The sequence below is a fragment of the Prenolepis imparis genome, unplaced genomic scaffold (assembly GCF_030444845.1).
Source record: "Prenolepis imparis isolate NDT839.2.m4 unplaced genomic scaffold, iyPreImpa1.0 SCAF_11, whole genome shotgun sequence".
NCBI classification, from domain to species: Eukaryota; Metazoa; Arthropoda; class Insecta; order Hymenoptera; family Formicidae; genus Prenolepis; species Prenolepis imparis.
This window is the reverse complement of record NW_028141169.1, coordinates 8,125,548-8,141,978: the sequence shown is the minus strand read 5'-3', so window position 1 is coordinate 8,141,978 and position 16,431 is coordinate 8,125,548. Positions and strand designations below refer to the sequence as shown.

Here is a 16,431-nt window from a genome sequence, read left to right as displayed (position 1 = left end):
GAAGGAGGTGGAAAAGGCGCGCGACCGAAGAAGGAGAAGAGACGAGAACGCGGTGGAGGGTGGTCGCGCGCTCGTCGACCTCGCTCGCTCGCTCGCGACCGTCCGCGGCCGTAGTGTCACGCGTGAACTCGACCGCCGCGGTAGCACGCGTGAACCCGCGCCAGCGTGATCCCAACCACCCCCTCGCATACCGGTCAGTAGTGAGAAGTCACCACGGTCAGGCTTCTGCCGTTGGTAGCGCGCGCCACGTGTGTGTCGTCCTCCTTTAGCGGGACACTACGCCACTACGCGCACGCTATGGTACCCTCTTATGTGTGTACCCCCCTCTGTATGCACAGATATAGGGGTACACACGTTAGTCCGCGTGTCACGCGAGCGTGCACCCGCGTAGCCCGCGCTCGTTCCAAACCTGTCGGCCGCTTAGCGGGAACTGGAGACGAAAACCTTGCCTCCGCATCGCGTTGCCGTCCTCCGGACTCTCGCTCCAAACTCTCTCTCTATCCCGCTCCTCTCATCCCCTGCGCTTGACTCACCCCCAACTTTCTCCCTGGCCCTCTTTCTCGCTCGCCGCGCGTTCTCACACTCCGCGCGCACACCGCGCGTTTCTCGACGAAACTTTCCAGGCGCGTCGGGACACGCCGCTCTCTACCACTACCTCTCTACCATCTCGTCACCACTACCATCATCGCCACCCGCCACCGACGCCGTCGTCCCTATGCTACCACTACCACTATCCGTCGCGCGATCACCTTCGGCGCTTCCACCGAAGGTTTTACCAGTAGCAACCCGACGATGTGTTGCCTACGGCGCGTCTCCACCGAACTTCCCTCTTCTTTCCAGAGATCCAATCCCCTCTTTCACCCCCCATTTTCCTCCTTTCATTCCGATTCTCTCCCCTCGCAGAGCGTGCCACCCTTTCCTCCGCATATATATCCTGTGCGCTTCCTTCTCCACTTCTCCTTCAAGTTTCGTCCAACTTTTTCCACCCAACCCCACCGCCGCTCGAGTCGACGACGACGCTCTACCGCGACATAGGCTGTATATATCCCGCGCGCGCGGCTCTTTCCACCCTCCTATCAGCCTCCCTCTCTCTTTCTTTCTCTTTTTCTCTCTCTTTCTCATTCTCTTGCTCGCTTCTTGCCCTGGGGGATGCATACTATGTACTAACATACGCAACTCGCGAGCCGCGAGGCAAACTTTCCTAGCGCGACACGCTCGCGACGCAATCCGATAGCTGACAAGAATATAGCTCAGAGTTGACACGCTTTAACTTTAATGGACTTCGTATGTGGTCTCTGTAGCGTATTATCAAATACTTAATAACGTACGTATTAAAGCAATCACATTAAATGTTAAATATTTTTAAAACTTGTTTTGAGATATTTCTATATACATGTACACATAGACAGTTGAAGCTTAATAATACTAGAAAAGAATGGTTACAATCTAATCAAAATTAATTACGTTTAAAGGAACAATATAATTAATCTTTTTTAACGTGTTGTTTCATGGATCTATTAATTACATAAACAATTTTAACAACAATGATAACATTTCACCAAAAGTACTCTTCATAAAAATATCATATTTATATTATACAGAATAAAAATATACTGTATAAAAATAATACACATAAATATTAATAATTATTATATATACGCAAGGGGAAAGAGATAAGAGAAAAGCGAGAATCAAAGAGAAGATAATTAGCGTATAATCAAATAGCGCACATGCTTATTCCCATTTATAAAATAGCCTTATTTTTTATTTTTGTCATAAATTTTAAATTTAAATAGCACATGATTACCTTACATGATTGCTTTGCAAATGCTATACTCGTGATTTCAGATTTATACAGTCAAGGATTGCATTCAACTTTAATTTTGCATGGTTCTTAAGCGCCAGCTCCTAGATATCGACTTTCGAGACTTTCTGTGTGAAATCCGATTAAATTTTATAAGAGTTATTTAAGTCCGAAAACTTTTGCCAAATAAATTAATCCGAACTAATATTGATCGCAATAGTTACGTAAGAGCTTTATGCGCCGAGGTTTCTAAAGTATACGGTCTGCAACCGTACGCAACATTGAAAACCCTTTCACCAATCGATCCCTAATACAGCTTTTACAATTCTAAAATTGGCAAATCAGGTATAAGCAATTTCAAAGGGAAAATGCAATTATCATCAATTAAAAACAGATGCAATCTTGCTGTGAGATACGACACCACTGTAAAACAATCGCGCTGATCTCGAGCGTTCTTCAGGAAATATTGACGATAATGCAAGGTTGAAATATTGCAAGACTACCGCAACACACAAAGCATGCATATTCATCCATAACGAAATCAAATAGAAGATATAATTGGATAGCAATTCTAAAATCAATCGAAAGAGATATTTGAGCTTTGGTCCACAAAGCCAATACCTCCGACAGAATTTTCCCGTATAAATCATAATGCGGCAAACTTCGCGAGTTTAACCGTCTGTGTCATGGAAAAGAGGAAAGGGGTGGGTGGACCAGGCGAGGTGCACGCTTTAAGCAGCGGCACGCTTCAACGCGGGGGAGAGAAGGGTGGAAAACGGGGGTGAGCGCGCGGCCGGACGTCGCGACGCCTGCGTCAATCTGCGATTCATTGCCCTGGCAACCGCTGTTCTCCCTACAGGGTGTTCTAATTTTAACGCGCAATTATTTGAACAGTAAGATTCTTATGTGAAGAGAATGATTTCAAAATTACGACAACAATAGCTTTTGAATTATAAAAATAGTAGTAATAATTATAAATACATAAATATTTATATTCTTCTTGCACAGTTTAAATAGATAAAATTTTGAAAAGTACAAATATATAAACAAAATTTTATTTTTTTTTTTCAGTTTCAAGAAAATTTTTTTAATACTTAATAGAATTTTAATCCAGTTTTCAACCAATAATACTTAGCAAGATATTGAATGTGTCAATAAATTCGAAAATTAAAGTATAGTAAAAAATAGTTTTAATCTAACTTTTATCGAAAAAATGGCAGTACAAAATTTGTCAGAAAGCGCGATGTTTGATGACACTTTGAACATGTACACACTTTATATATCTTTACTCATCCACTCTCTCTTTCTCTCAATCACTGTTTCACTTATTTCCTCCACCACCCGGAAATCTCTTTCTCCTTCTCACCAATATCCCCTTTTCCGTCCTTCCTTCCTTTTTACCCCTTTGCCTCTGATATCGTTACATCGTAGAAATGGGCACAGCTTCAAACAAGTCGCAATGTAACAAGTGGATTTTGTCATTTCCTCTATCATCATCTCTTCTAATTCGAGCGGCAGAAAACAATCACTAACGATAACTATCCCTTCCGAGTTATTATATGAAAATGGAAATGATTATCCGAGATTCACTATATTAATAAAATCATTTTCCCAATATTACCTAAAGTTAAAATGCAGTAACATTAATAAATATCCTTCATTAATGTAACATAGCAAACTATCGTCTAAAGAATTCCTATTATTGATGTATCAAGAGAGTTACATTCCATTTATCTGATTGCGTGCCTATGCTTGACGATTTGTCCCGACCTATCCTATGCTATGGTTATCGCTTAATTAATTCTCTCACTAAGTTTAGATAGATCAGATCTAATTTCTAAAAGCATTGACCTGTTGCCCTAGTCTATATTGGTGAAATGTGATAACACATGATAAAATTGATTTTATAAGAAATGAAAGAAGAATTCTCGAAATTTTCTTTTTAGAATCCAAATAAAAAATTTGAAAAGGTGCATTAGTAATATTTTTTAATTACAACCATTTCTAATTTTAATTAATCAAATGTTAATAAAATAATTAATTTTCTTTCCTCTTTATAATTTTGATTTTTATTTTGATTTTTAAAATTATTTATTTTATCTTATTTTTTGTATACATAATTAATCAAAATTTTATTACATTAATATTTTTTTAACGACATTAACTAATGAGTATCATAATTAGTTTTTAAAAAATATTAAATATCTGTCATAAAATATTAGTATTATAATAAATAATTTATTAAAATTATCATCAATGATACATCCAATATAATGTAGAAATATGGATGCAGAACTAATTTGTGTGTAAAACCAAAAAGTTTGTTTTTATTAGGTCATAAAATTATTAATAATATTAGATTAATAAAATTATTAATTTTTATAAAAGTTATCGATTTAAAATCGATAAAAATATTGACCAGAACAAACCTTTGATTTTACATATAAATTAATTCTCTATCTATATTTTTATATAAAATTGGACACGTCATTGGTAAAAATACATAGTAACGCAGAGAGAGAACATAAATTCATTTCATATTAATGTCACCCTGTAAAAAAATATGTAAAGTATTACATAAAAATATGTAACATTACATAAATAATAAGTGTATAATTACACAATAAATAATGAATAAAAATGTATTCATTATTTATCGTGTAATTTTACACTTATTATTTATGTAATTTTACATATTTTTATGTAATATTTTACATATTTTTTTTACAGTGCATTTTCTTTATAAATTTTATCAAAAAATACTTTTATTTCAATTTGCGAGCTATATCCGATTTAACTAATATAACTACGTTCCGCTATCGATAAAAGAAACTAGTTCTCCTTGGTCGTAGATAAAGTTCTCGATGTCATAATAAAGTTCTGACTCTCCAAATGGCACGTATATTCGTAATAAATTGTTCTTACAAAGTTTCTGAAAGGCGAGCTACATAAATAGTCGCGCAGACAGTTTCTACCCCGCGCGCGCTCTCTATCCTTTTTCCGTCTTTTGCCAACATCCATATTCACCCCCATCATAGACTTCGCTATACTGCCCTAAAGATGTCTTTCATTGCACTTCTACGTCGCACAGAATCCGATCGATGTGACTATCTCGCTCACACTTCCGCCGAAAAGTCATCCCTCTTCGCGTTTTCTCTTCTACAAACGGGATCTTCTAGCGCGGGCAATACTCGTTTTCCCTCTACCCTTCCTGCTACGAAAATCTCTTTTATCCTGCTCCTTCTTATTCTCGTTCTACAATAACACACCAGCACCTACGAATTCTACACGCGCAACGTCGTTTCGAACTTTATCTGACTTTTTTCACCAACGCAAAGAAACTCACGAAACTATAATTTTTTTTTATAAAAGCTCAAAAACTATCCTTTTTTTACATATATGTAGCTCTCTATTTTTAGACAATTCTAATATCTAATCGTTTACATCTTGATTTGTTCAGGCAGACAAATTTCTTTTAAAGAAAATCATTTTAATCACTTATTGCTGTTAATTTATTATTAACCAAAGAAAAGTTATCTTTTATTTGCTAAACTTCGATATGATTTTGCACATATCTTTTTAAAATTAGCATATTTTTAGACCTATTATGTAATTAATAAAGTTATTTAATAACCTTTTTTTATTCGAATATTTTCGAAGAAAAATAATTTCCAAATTCTTTTCCGTAATAATTAGAAATGATGATTAGAAATGATCAGACCGGTCTGTATAAAATAGTCGCACAAACTTTGATTTACAAACTGGTTAAAAGTAACGATCAATGGTAATAAATCTGGCAAAACACCTGGTACACGGAAAGATAGAAATACTTTCGTGCACCAAGTTCATAGAAGCTGGTTATTCATTTCCGGCTCGAGAGGCTTTATGTACATCCTTCAGTTTGTCGAAGAAAGTTTTGCATGCAAACCGAACTTTCCGCCGGCAATTACTCGAACATCTGAACTGAACGGATAGTTATAAGGCTTCCCGCATTTATGTCCTATTCCGCTGAGAATGTATCAGCACAGAATTACAGCTCGTGTTAAAAATTATTCAAGATACTACGCAATTAGTTTTAATTAAATTTTTTGCACAAAAAATTTCTACTATCATTTTTAGATAGTATCGATTGTAAATCATCAAAGCGTAAGATATATATATAATCTTTTCAGTTATTTTTGTATTATATTATAATACTGTCTATTATAATATGTTTATCAATAGGCTATGCTTTTAATATTATGAAATTTTGTGCTAATATAATAACGTTAATATATTAATGAAAATATATTTATAATTTATAATATAAATCAAATTGATTATATTTTAAATTATGATTAAACATTTCTAGATATTCAATTCTTTTTGAAATATCAATATTTATGTAATTTATACATAGTATCAACAAAAAATTATATAAGCTAAAAAATATTTTCTAATAAAAAATATTTTATTTAAAAAAAATTATTGGCAACAATTCGGCAACAATAATTTATTTTATATAGGTATATGTTTATCATTCATCATTTTACTTTCTTTTTTTTATAATATTATAACAATGTACATTATTATTGTACATAGCTTTTTATTTTTTAACTAACATGGTAAGTTAACATATTCAATTTGACATATTTAGTTAATATTTTCTTCGCTGATATTAAGTATAAATATATATATATATATAAATAATGCTAGATAACTAATTCTTTTGATATTATTATTGTAGGACGCATTGCATGCTTTATGCATAATATATATACATTTTTTAATACAAAACCAATTCTCATTAATATTAAAACAGATTTAGTACCAAACCAATTTATGCAAAATGTCCTATTCCAAGCAAAACACATTGTCCATAAAAAACATTGTCGAAATTTTAAAAAAATATAAAAGACATAAAAAAAACATTGTCGCAATTATTAATTTAAAAAATTCGAATTGAAATTTGTATCTTTCTATATTTTTTGATATCACTATTGATGTTACCACTGGCGAATCATGGGGGAGGGAGGGGGGGGGGGGGGTTAAAAACCCCTCCTTACAAATTAAAAGAAATAATTGTAATTCGATTTGCAAAAATACTTTTCTTATTAAACCAAATAATATTGTAGAAACCCCCCCATTATTGACTTGAGGATCCGTACAGTGCATACAGTATATAAAAAATCTTTCTAAAAAAAAGGTAAAAACACACGTCAAGTACATAAAACAATATCCATATTTGTATGCACCAAACAGAAGAAACCACCAAAAGAAAAATTTATATGCTACAAATAAATTTAAAATTTACTACATTAAATTTAAAATCTACTTATTATATATACTTGACGTTTTTTTTACCTTAAAATAAAAATTTATCACTCACCGATCGATGTATAAAAACGAAGTTGACTATACGTAGACTCGATTAATCTGTAACATACAAATATAATATTTAAATAATATTTAAATTATAACAAGTTTGTTTCAACTAATATTTCAAAAAATTATTATTGCACACATCGAGTTTTGTATTCAATGCATATAATAATAAACAGATATTTAATGGAATAATTATATAATTTTTTATAAGCTATTTTTTTTTAAATACAAGCTTTTAAAGATTTTTAAGATTCCATCTATATGAACCTTTTTCTCTAATACTTGTTTAAGTTATTTAAACAAATAAATCAAATAAACAAAAATAAAGAGAGGAAGAGAGAGAAAGACGTGTACATAATTTAAAAAAATAATATCAAAATAACAAATTACCTCAAGGTTGCTCCGCTGTTGCCCGCTGTCTCCTAGACCTCCTCCTCCTCTCAGACTTTTAAGACGTTCGTTGCACTCGCGCACTTTATTCACTCACGGAAAAAAAAATGATTGTTAATGACGATCGCGCGCGAATCGTCCGCGGCCCGATAGAAACGGATGCGCGAGGTCCGCACGACACTCTCGAATTCCACGATCGCGAACTAATATATCCCAATTCGCACAAGGATATCGATAAAAAAACGGATCTTAAAAATTCAACTTTAACTGCGACATATAATAATGCCATTGCACGGCATTCTCGAAATTAAAATTAACACGAACTATTTACAATACAATAAAAATAGAGCGCGATATTTTTACGGTACTCTCGAATTCGGACGCACGATATTTTGCATGGCATTTTTGAGCAATTAAGGTTGAAATAATAACATACAGTAACTTTATAAAGAATATCAATATAAAAAGTATGAATAAAATTACTTAAGTATATAATTGGTCAAGAAAACCAAATCTGAATCGAAAATTTTACTTCTATTTTTAATCTTTAATAAGAAAAAATAAATAAGAGAAAAATTTTGATTTAGGAAGATATACTGCGGTATAAAAATTTTAATGCTTTCATGTTTTACAAAATAAATTTGCATTTGTTGTAGTAATAATAGTTTTAGCAAAATTATATTTAGATAGATTAAATCTCTGTTGTAATTTAATTGAACTTCCAAAATATATATGCAGAATAAACAATATAGAAGGCACATGCAAATATGAAAGATCTTTCAGATCTTTCTTCAAAAGAAAGATAAAAACACGTCAAGTACATAAAACAGTATCCATATTTGTACATACAACAAATAGAAGTTAAAAAAAAACAGAAATTTAAGATAATAAGTAAACAAAGAGAAAATTAAGATAATAGAAAATTTTAAATGCTACAAATAAATTTAAAATTTACTACATTAAATTTAAAATCTATTTATATATACTTGACGTCTTTTAAATAAAATAAAAATTTATCACTCGCCGATCGATGTAGCGGAGTCGACTACGTAGACTCGGTTGATCTGTAACATACAAATATAATATTTAAATTATAACAAAGTTTATTTGAAATAATATTTCAAAAAAGTATTATTGTACACATCGAGTTTTGTATTCAATACATATAATAACAAACAGATATTTAATGAAATAGTTATACAATAATTTTTAAAGAGCTCTTTTTAATACATTCTTTTAATACTTTTAAAGATTTTTAAATTCCACATATATAAACCTTTTTCTCTAGTTCTTGTTTAAGTTATTCAAACAAATGAATCAAATAAACAAAAATAAAAAGAGGGGGGGAGGGAGAGAGAGAGAGAGAGAGAGAGAGAGAGAGAGAGAGAGAGAGAGAGAGAGAGAGAGAGAGAGAGAGACTTGTACACGATTAAGAAAAAATAATATCAAAATAACAAATTACCTCAAGGTTGCTCCGCTGTTGCCCGATGTCTCTCAGACCTCCTCCTCCTCTCAGATTCAGGTTGTTCTCCTTGTTGATTCGTTGCACTCGCGCACTTTATTCACTCACGGAAAAAAAATTATCGTTAATGACGATCGCGCGCGATTCGTCCGCGGCACGATAGAAACGGATGCGTGAGGTCCGCACGATACTCTCGAATTCTACGATCAAGAACTAATATTATATCTCAATTCGCACAAGGATATCGATAAAAAACGGATCTTAAAAATTCAACTTTAACTGAGACATATAACAATGCCTTTGCACGGCATTCTCGAAATTAAAATTAACACGAATTATTTACGACACAATAAAAATAGAGCGCGACATTTGATCTGTAACATACAAATATAATATTTAAATTATAACAAAGTTTATTTGAAATAATATTTCAAAAAACTATTATTGTACACATCGAGTTTTGTATTCAATGTATATAATAACAAATATATATTTAATGGAATAGTTAAATACCATAATTTTTAAAAAGCTATTCTTTTTAATACAAGCTTTTAAAGATTCCAAATATATATATATATAAATATTTTTCTCTAGTTCTTGTTTAAGTTATTCAAACAAATGAATCAAATAAATAAAAATAAAGAGAGGGAGAGAAAGAGAAAGAGAGAGAGACGTGTACATACGATTAAGAAAAAATAACAAATTACCTCAAGGTTGCTACGCTGTCGCCCGATGTCTCCTAGACCTCCTCCTCCTCTCAGATTCAGGTTGTTCTCCTTGTCGAAGATTCGTTGCACTCGCGCACTCTGTTTACTCACTGGAAAAAAAAAACATCGTTAATAATGATCGCGCTAATCGTCTGTGATACGATAAAAACAGAGAGGTCCGCACGACACTCCCGAATTTCGCGATCGCGAACTGATATCTTAATATTATTCGCACAAGGATACTAGAATAAAAAATATTGATACGATTTTGATAAATTATCTTACCTTTCAATCCATTTTCTATGGATGCGTAAATCGGGACGGTCTTCATTTTAATTCCTCGTAAAGCAACGCGCCACGAAAGCAGACGAGTGAATAGCAGAAGCGTAAATATTGAGAGCGCAGGCTCAGCGTTCGAATTACCTCGTTGTGCAGTTATATCTCTCTTTCTTTCTTCTCTGTCTCGCTCTCTCATGCATGCGCGACTGTCTTTTATCACCGTCTCAATTCTTTTCTCTATTGCGTTAACCTGAAATTATTTCAAAATCTATGAGTTGCAAGGAAGAGATCGAATATCGATACGAATCGATATAAGATAAGACTCGATCGGCCTATTTCACACAATATAGCCGCGCGATTTCCCGCGATTTCCCGCGATTCCCGCGCTTTTCGCGAGAAATTGCCGCCCAATTTGGCGCCATTTTGTGTAAAATTCTCGCGACGAAACTGAAGCCGTTGAATTTGCACTACAGTTGCTACGTCACGAAATTCACCGGCGATGTAATTAATAGAAATAATCGCTCAGTTATTTGAACGATGCTTAATTACCATGCGAATGCAATCGAAGTAATTCTATTATATCTTATTATAGAATGACAAGGACATACCTAGCGTGCATCAACGCACTTGCGCCGCGCTATGACGAGAAAAGAACGTGAATAATTGTGCGAGGATTTCGATCAATTTCGCGCACGCAGACGTGGATTACTGATATCACCGCAATATCGATGTATAATGACGATTATGCCGGATAACGTAACGCTCGCGCACGATTTCATGGCCATCCGACACTTTACGATTACGAGACGATTTCTCGTCCGACACTTTACTCGCGATTTCTCGCGCGCGAGATTCACTTTTACGCTAATTATAAAGTAATTGTCGCGAGAAATACGAATACGACTCTGTGATCCACTACGCGACGCGTTTCACTCACTACGACATATATATCAAAGATCGCGGCACTGTGATTTCGACAGGACCGTTATGAAAGGACGAGAACGCGTAAATTAAACTACATACTACATAGGTGAAAGCACTAATGTTATGTATAGATTGCGCGCCCCCTATAGTCGACGCGTATGTAAATATTAGACGGCGAAACTTACTTGCTAAAAATGGGAACCAATCACGTTCGATTATTGTTTCGATCAGCGATTTATCGAACACACCTATCGAACGATCTATATATAATAGAAATATATTTCCTGACTCTCTCTCTCTCTCTCTCTCTCTCTCTCTCTCTCTCTCTCTCTCTCTCTATGATTATTTAGATCATCTTTTTCGCTCAGAAATATGAATATATTTTGTCACAAACTTATTACATTAAACATTAGACTGAACCTTGAATTCAAAATAATGTGTACGCGATGAGATTAATGAGAGAAATTGATTATTGTGGCACTTTTGCTGCGCATGAAAAGCTTCCAAATCCAGATGGATTTTGCGTAAAAAATAGCATATAAAAATCGTGTATCTAATGCAAAAAAATGCTCTATCATATTCTATATTAAGTTATATTGCTCCTTCATACTTAATATGAAATTGATTCTTACTTTACCTCAACAAATTGCCGTAATGATGTGCGCTAGATGATGTCTGTCGGACGTTGCGTGATAAAAAGGCTAATTCCTTCCGGCGGGAACTTCATGTGCATGCGTGAACATGATCACGTGACTAAATTCGACAGACTCGTACTCAGCTACATAGGGCCCTGTAGTAAACATTCACATAAATTATTTAATTATTTAATTATTTTGTTATGTCAAAGTCATATTGTATAAAGAGCATATAAAATGTTACATTAAGCATGTACTATTAATATTTCATGCATACATATGTAGTAACAGAATTTATTAACTTTGTAGTAACTAGAACGAAAAAATGTATTTTGACAAAAATAGTGATAAATAACGATGTAATATTTTGTCGCTGCAGATGCAATAAATTGATAATTTTGAATTTTATCATCTTACATTGACTAAAAAACCCTTATATGTCATTTATCGTAACATTTATTTTTTTTTCTGCGAGGGTTCCAACAATACCTCTTACTAAAAATATATACACGACTGAGACGTCTGCTACAATTGCGTTATCGCGCATGCGCGACACTTGTCTTCTCCCTTCTCCCTACGTACGTGTGTAAAGTACATATACGTTCATGTATATATCAGACACATCAAGTTATGCGAAAGATTATTTGTTGATAGTAGATACATCTCGTATAGTTTGGAATTATCACGATATATTTTAAGAAAAAATGTCTTATCAATTATATAGAAATACTACATTGGGAAACACACTTCAAGAAAGTCTCGAAGAATTGGTTCAGGTGAATGCATAATCAAAATAGAGATAGGTTAGGCTGCCATTAGACCGTATAACAAATATTTTCTTTCAATTTATATCAAATAACAACGTTAATTAATTAAGTTTAGGGTTTATGATATATATGCTGTAGTAAAGTTTATTATAAAATTAAAAAGATAATCTAAACAATTTTTTTATGAAATTGAGAAGACTTATCAAAAAAGATTCTATTTAAAATAATATAGATATATAAACTCTATTGCATAATTTTATATCTTAATCTTATCTCCCAATAATAAGAAAATATATATATGTATGTATATGCATTTCAGTATGGACAAATAACACCACAACTGGCAAAAAAAGTATTGCTAGAATTTGATAAAGCTATTAATCAAGCTCTTGCAACAAGAGTTAAATCAAGACTTACATTTAAGGTGAGATTTTCTTTAGTTGTAATCTTTTCTTTGCTTAATTCTTTATCGTATTTAACATTTTAAATTGTTCTGTTACAGGCTACTAAATTAAACACTTATAGATTTTGTGATAATGTATGGACTTTTATGCTAAATGATGTTGAATTTCGTGAAGTTCAAGAGGTTGCGATGGTAAATAAAGTAAAAATTGTTGCCTGCGATGGAAAAAGTAAGTATTAATAAATGGACAACTATGTAGCTCTATATATTGAATATCTTGAAATTAATTATATAAATGTTATAAATGACTCAAATCAGTTATTGAATAGACTTATGATGTCCAGTTTTTTACTATTTTGTTAGTTTATAATTATTTTTATATTTCTATAAATTATATAAATTTATATTTTTATAAATTCTTTCAGCATTGGATACAGATGGAGCTGCAAAGCGATAATAAATTTTGCATTTTGCACATATAAAAGGGATTTACTGTAAAAAATATAATAATTTTCATGGGACATATATAGTATAAATAATAAGGTAAACAAAATACATAAATATAAAAATATATCTCTCATTACTTCCCCATAAATATATTGCAAGTATATTGCCAGCTAGTGTATATTAATAAATATAATTTTAGAAAAAAATACAATAAAAAATTAAGATTTATAAATTTATATTAAAGCATTCACAAAAAATATGGTTCTTCATATATTTTTTAATTAAAATGTATATTAGAATTTAATATTTTTATAAAATATTTTAATTAAAGTATTAAACTATATTAAAAAATATATTGTTAAAAAATTTTTTGGAAATCTTTCTTTTCTAAAGACATACTTGGAGGCATTACTATTATTATTATTATATGATAGAGAAGATTATTTTATAATATCAAAAAATCTAATTGACAAAAGTGAAAGTTATATAAATTATTCATAGTAATTTATTGATAAGCAAGTACATTAAGTTTATTATAAGAAGTAATGTACCTATGCTCGTAATTGTAAGTATTGTGGCTTCTCTGATATTTTTATTATGTGGTATGGAGTTCAATAAATAAAGTACAATTATATTTATAATATACTGACCGTCCAGAAAGAAGCAAGGCACAACATTAATAATTGCCAATCCTGCTGAAAATACCGTGATGTATTTGCAAAGTAATGCCATTGATTCCGGCAACTTGGGATATAGAAAAGAATATTTTGGTACCCAATCTGATACATCAACAGTTCTGTAAATATCTGCTGGATGTCCAAAGTATAGCACATCTTTACCTGATTTTCGCTTTATTTGTACAATCTGCAACAAATTTATTTAAAAAATATTTTTAAAGATAGCAATTTTTGGAGAATTTTATTTAATACAGGTACACATTTCCTGTTACTATTAACCTTTGTCACATTATCTAAAGAAGGTTTCATACAATGAGTATCTTGAGACAGACACTCGTGACTAGCTTGACAAAAGTTTTGTGACTGATTAATCATTGTCCTCACTGGAAGACAAGAATGTGGTGGTAAATGAAGAGGAGCAGCTTGTGGCCCTTCAATATATTCAAAACACAAACTACCACCCATTTCACTATCACTTGTACAACAATTTACAGCTCCGTTTGCTTTCTGCTTAGCTGGTACTGACTCGTCAAAATCCTGTAATATAATAACATTAGAATTATACATAAAGATATTACAGAATTAGAAATTGTTAAGTATTAATATAGCCTATAAAAACCTATTACAAATGGCACAGATTTTAATTGATGAAATAATTCGTTTATATAAAGAGAAAGGTTGATAATCCTCTAAATACTATTATGTATATTACCTGGATAAATGATTGTTTAACACAATAGCCAGGAGTTGAATGTTGCACTGCATGTACTATACAATCATACCAATCTTCACTATATTTTATAGGACAATTGTTTAATTTATATATTACATCACGTTCCAAAAGACCAGTTGGTCCCAGTACTGGTGAATTCTACAAAAATAATAAAATGGACAAAAATGCAAGTAACAAAATATTTAGGCAAAATAATATTAAGTTATTTAAATCTTGATCTTACTGGTAAAATAGTTTTCACATAAATTCCAGTGCCAAGATTATAAAGCGGTGCCCATAGCCATGTAGAAAATACAAGAATTGCTGCCGCTACTGTAGCAAGAATAATATTGTGCCAAATTCCTGCACACGTAATGCGTAACTGATTTTTCAATGGCAATGCGATTAGTTGTTCATTGTTTATATTCACGTAAGCTATTGGAATTATAAAAACAATCAAGATTCCTAAACCGTATAGCTGTACATCTTCTCTTGCAGCAGCAAGGGCATGTCCTAATTCATGAACTATACTGCATATTGCTAGTGTTGTTGTATAATAGCCAATTTCATTGAATGGAATATCCACACCTGGTAACTAAGAGATTTATAAAATTATGAAAATAATGTATATAAAAGAAAAAAAAGTATGTCATGCATCACATTATAATTTTAATATGTCACACAACCATATAAAGTAAAAAAACTATCAGCAAAGCTAAAATTAAGTTCTATAATTTTATAAAATCTTTTCTATATTAAAACTTATTGATAAGTATCCTGCTCATAAATATGTCTTTATTTCTCTCTATAATTTACCATAGGTTCTATTATAACTCCTGAGCTACTATCACTTGAGGATCCAGTTAGCCACAGATTAAATGTCATCTTTAAAATAATGATAGTAGCTATCGGTAAGAGTATAATGCTTATAATGACACCAGCATTGAACCAAGCAGTCCAAAATCTAGAACGATCCATTCCCCATTTTATAATTTTGCGATTGAAAGCGGTTGTAAACCATTTCACTCTCAAAATCTGAATTTCTAAGCCAGTGTTCTCCAGAAAATAGAGATACGGAAAATGCGAACAAGACTGAAAAATAAAATAGAAATTAGTCTCATTTATTTACACTAACTATAATAAATCTGTTTTAGTATAATAAATAGAATGCATAGAATATTATAACAGAAAACTTTAATGTTAGTAACTAGTAGTAATTTTGCAGCATATAAAAACTATTCACTTGTATATCATAAACATTATTCAACTGTAAATAAATCTTTTATATTCATTTGAAGATAAAATTAAAGCAGAAATATCATATGAAAATTGCGTGATTTACCTTAAAAAATATATCGAAAAAGAATAATGAACAATATATCAGAGTTATTACAATCAATATGCTTAAAATATCCATCTTTTAATTTATTTTTATTTAGATTTCGAATGCCGGTTTCTCTCATAACTACATCACTGTGTATTTTGCTAAATTAATTAAATGTCACGCACACAACAATGCCTAACCTAACCATGAAAGAATATTCGATGATCCATATCCCTAGACCATGTTGCAAACTGACATTATTTTCATAACAGTCAACAATGTAGTTTCAACGATGACATATTTTACGCGTTATTATTCAATATTTTGCTATAGATATTGCAATTTCTGTCTCTTTTTAGCAAGTTATTTTTAGCAAACTCTTTGTAAACAGAAATAATTGACTGTTCAAAATTCAATCAATGTATTGCACGGTTGCATCTGTTATTGCACTTTGTAATCTCTGTATAAAAATTAAGAAAAAAAATTCTTCTAATATCTCTTGAACGCAAAATACTTGTTTAAATATTATTTCTTTT

At 31.9% G+C, this 16,431-nt stretch overlaps 3 protein-coding genes across 13 annotated transcripts in view; 1 reads left to right on the top strand and 2 right to left on the bottom strand.

Moving 5' to 3' along the window:
• The window catches only part of LOC145943055 (uncharacterized), a 300,469-nt gene extending 291,973 nt beyond the window's left edge, over positions 1–8,496 (bottom strand). For 5 of the 9 annotated variants that reach the window (XR_014426468.1, XM_083050285.1, XM_083050288.1 and 2 more), the window contains exons 1-2: positions 7,559–8,493; positions 7,173–7,219 (exon numbers count right to left, since the gene is read on the bottom strand). The gene's annotated coding sequence lies outside the window, so the exon portion shown is untranslated. Of the gene's footprint in view, positions 1–7,172; positions 7,220–7,558 lie in introns of all 9 variants that reach the window. The other 4 variants (XM_083050296.1, XM_083050295.1, XM_083050291.1 and 1 more) reach the window with 2 other exon arrangements.
• On the bottom strand, positions 8,491–16,366 carry S2p (membrane-bound transcription factor site-2 protease). 3 transcript variants are annotated; one of them, XM_083050299.1, is made up of 11 exons: positions 15,914–16,362; positions 15,388–15,663; positions 14,816–15,166; positions 14,572–14,730; positions 14,139–14,396; positions 13,833–14,046; positions 11,568–11,720; positions 10,013–10,256; positions 9,728–9,837; positions 9,021–9,394; positions 8,491–8,622 (listed from the first exon to the last, which is right to left on the bottom strand). In XM_083050299.1, exons 1-7 carry the CDS (start codon positions 15,986–15,988, stop codon positions 11,632–11,634), a joined length of 1,422 nt encoding a protein of 473 aa, XP_082906425.1. In that variant the 5' UTR covers positions 15,989–16,362; the 3' UTR covers positions 8,491–8,622; positions 9,021–9,394; positions 9,728–9,837; positions 10,013–10,256; positions 11,568–11,631. The 3 variants fall into 3 exon arrangements, with proteins under 3 accessions (XP_082906425.1, XP_082906424.1, XP_082906426.1); XM_083050298.1 differs by lacking the exons at positions 8,491–8,622; positions 9,021–9,394; positions 9,728–9,837; positions 10,013–10,256; positions 11,568–11,720 and having other exon boundaries at positions 13,664–14,046; positions 15,914–16,366; XM_083050300.1 differs by lacking the exons at positions 8,491–8,622; positions 9,021–9,394; positions 9,728–9,837; positions 10,013–10,256; positions 11,568–11,720 and having other exon boundaries at positions 13,664–14,046; positions 16,081–16,361.
• Tfiia-s (general transcription factor IIA subunit 2) lies at positions 12,139–13,304 on the top strand. The gene is made up of 4 exons (XM_083050307.1): positions 12,139–12,341; positions 12,652–12,756; positions 12,835–12,964; positions 13,161–13,304. The coding sequence occupies exons 1-4, from the start codon at positions 12,270–12,272 to the stop codon at positions 13,190–13,192; spliced, it is 339 nt and encodes a 112-aa protein (XP_082906433.1). The 5' UTR covers positions 12,139–12,269; the 3' UTR covers positions 13,193–13,304.
• Positions 16,367–16,431: the final 65 nt, after the last annotated feature.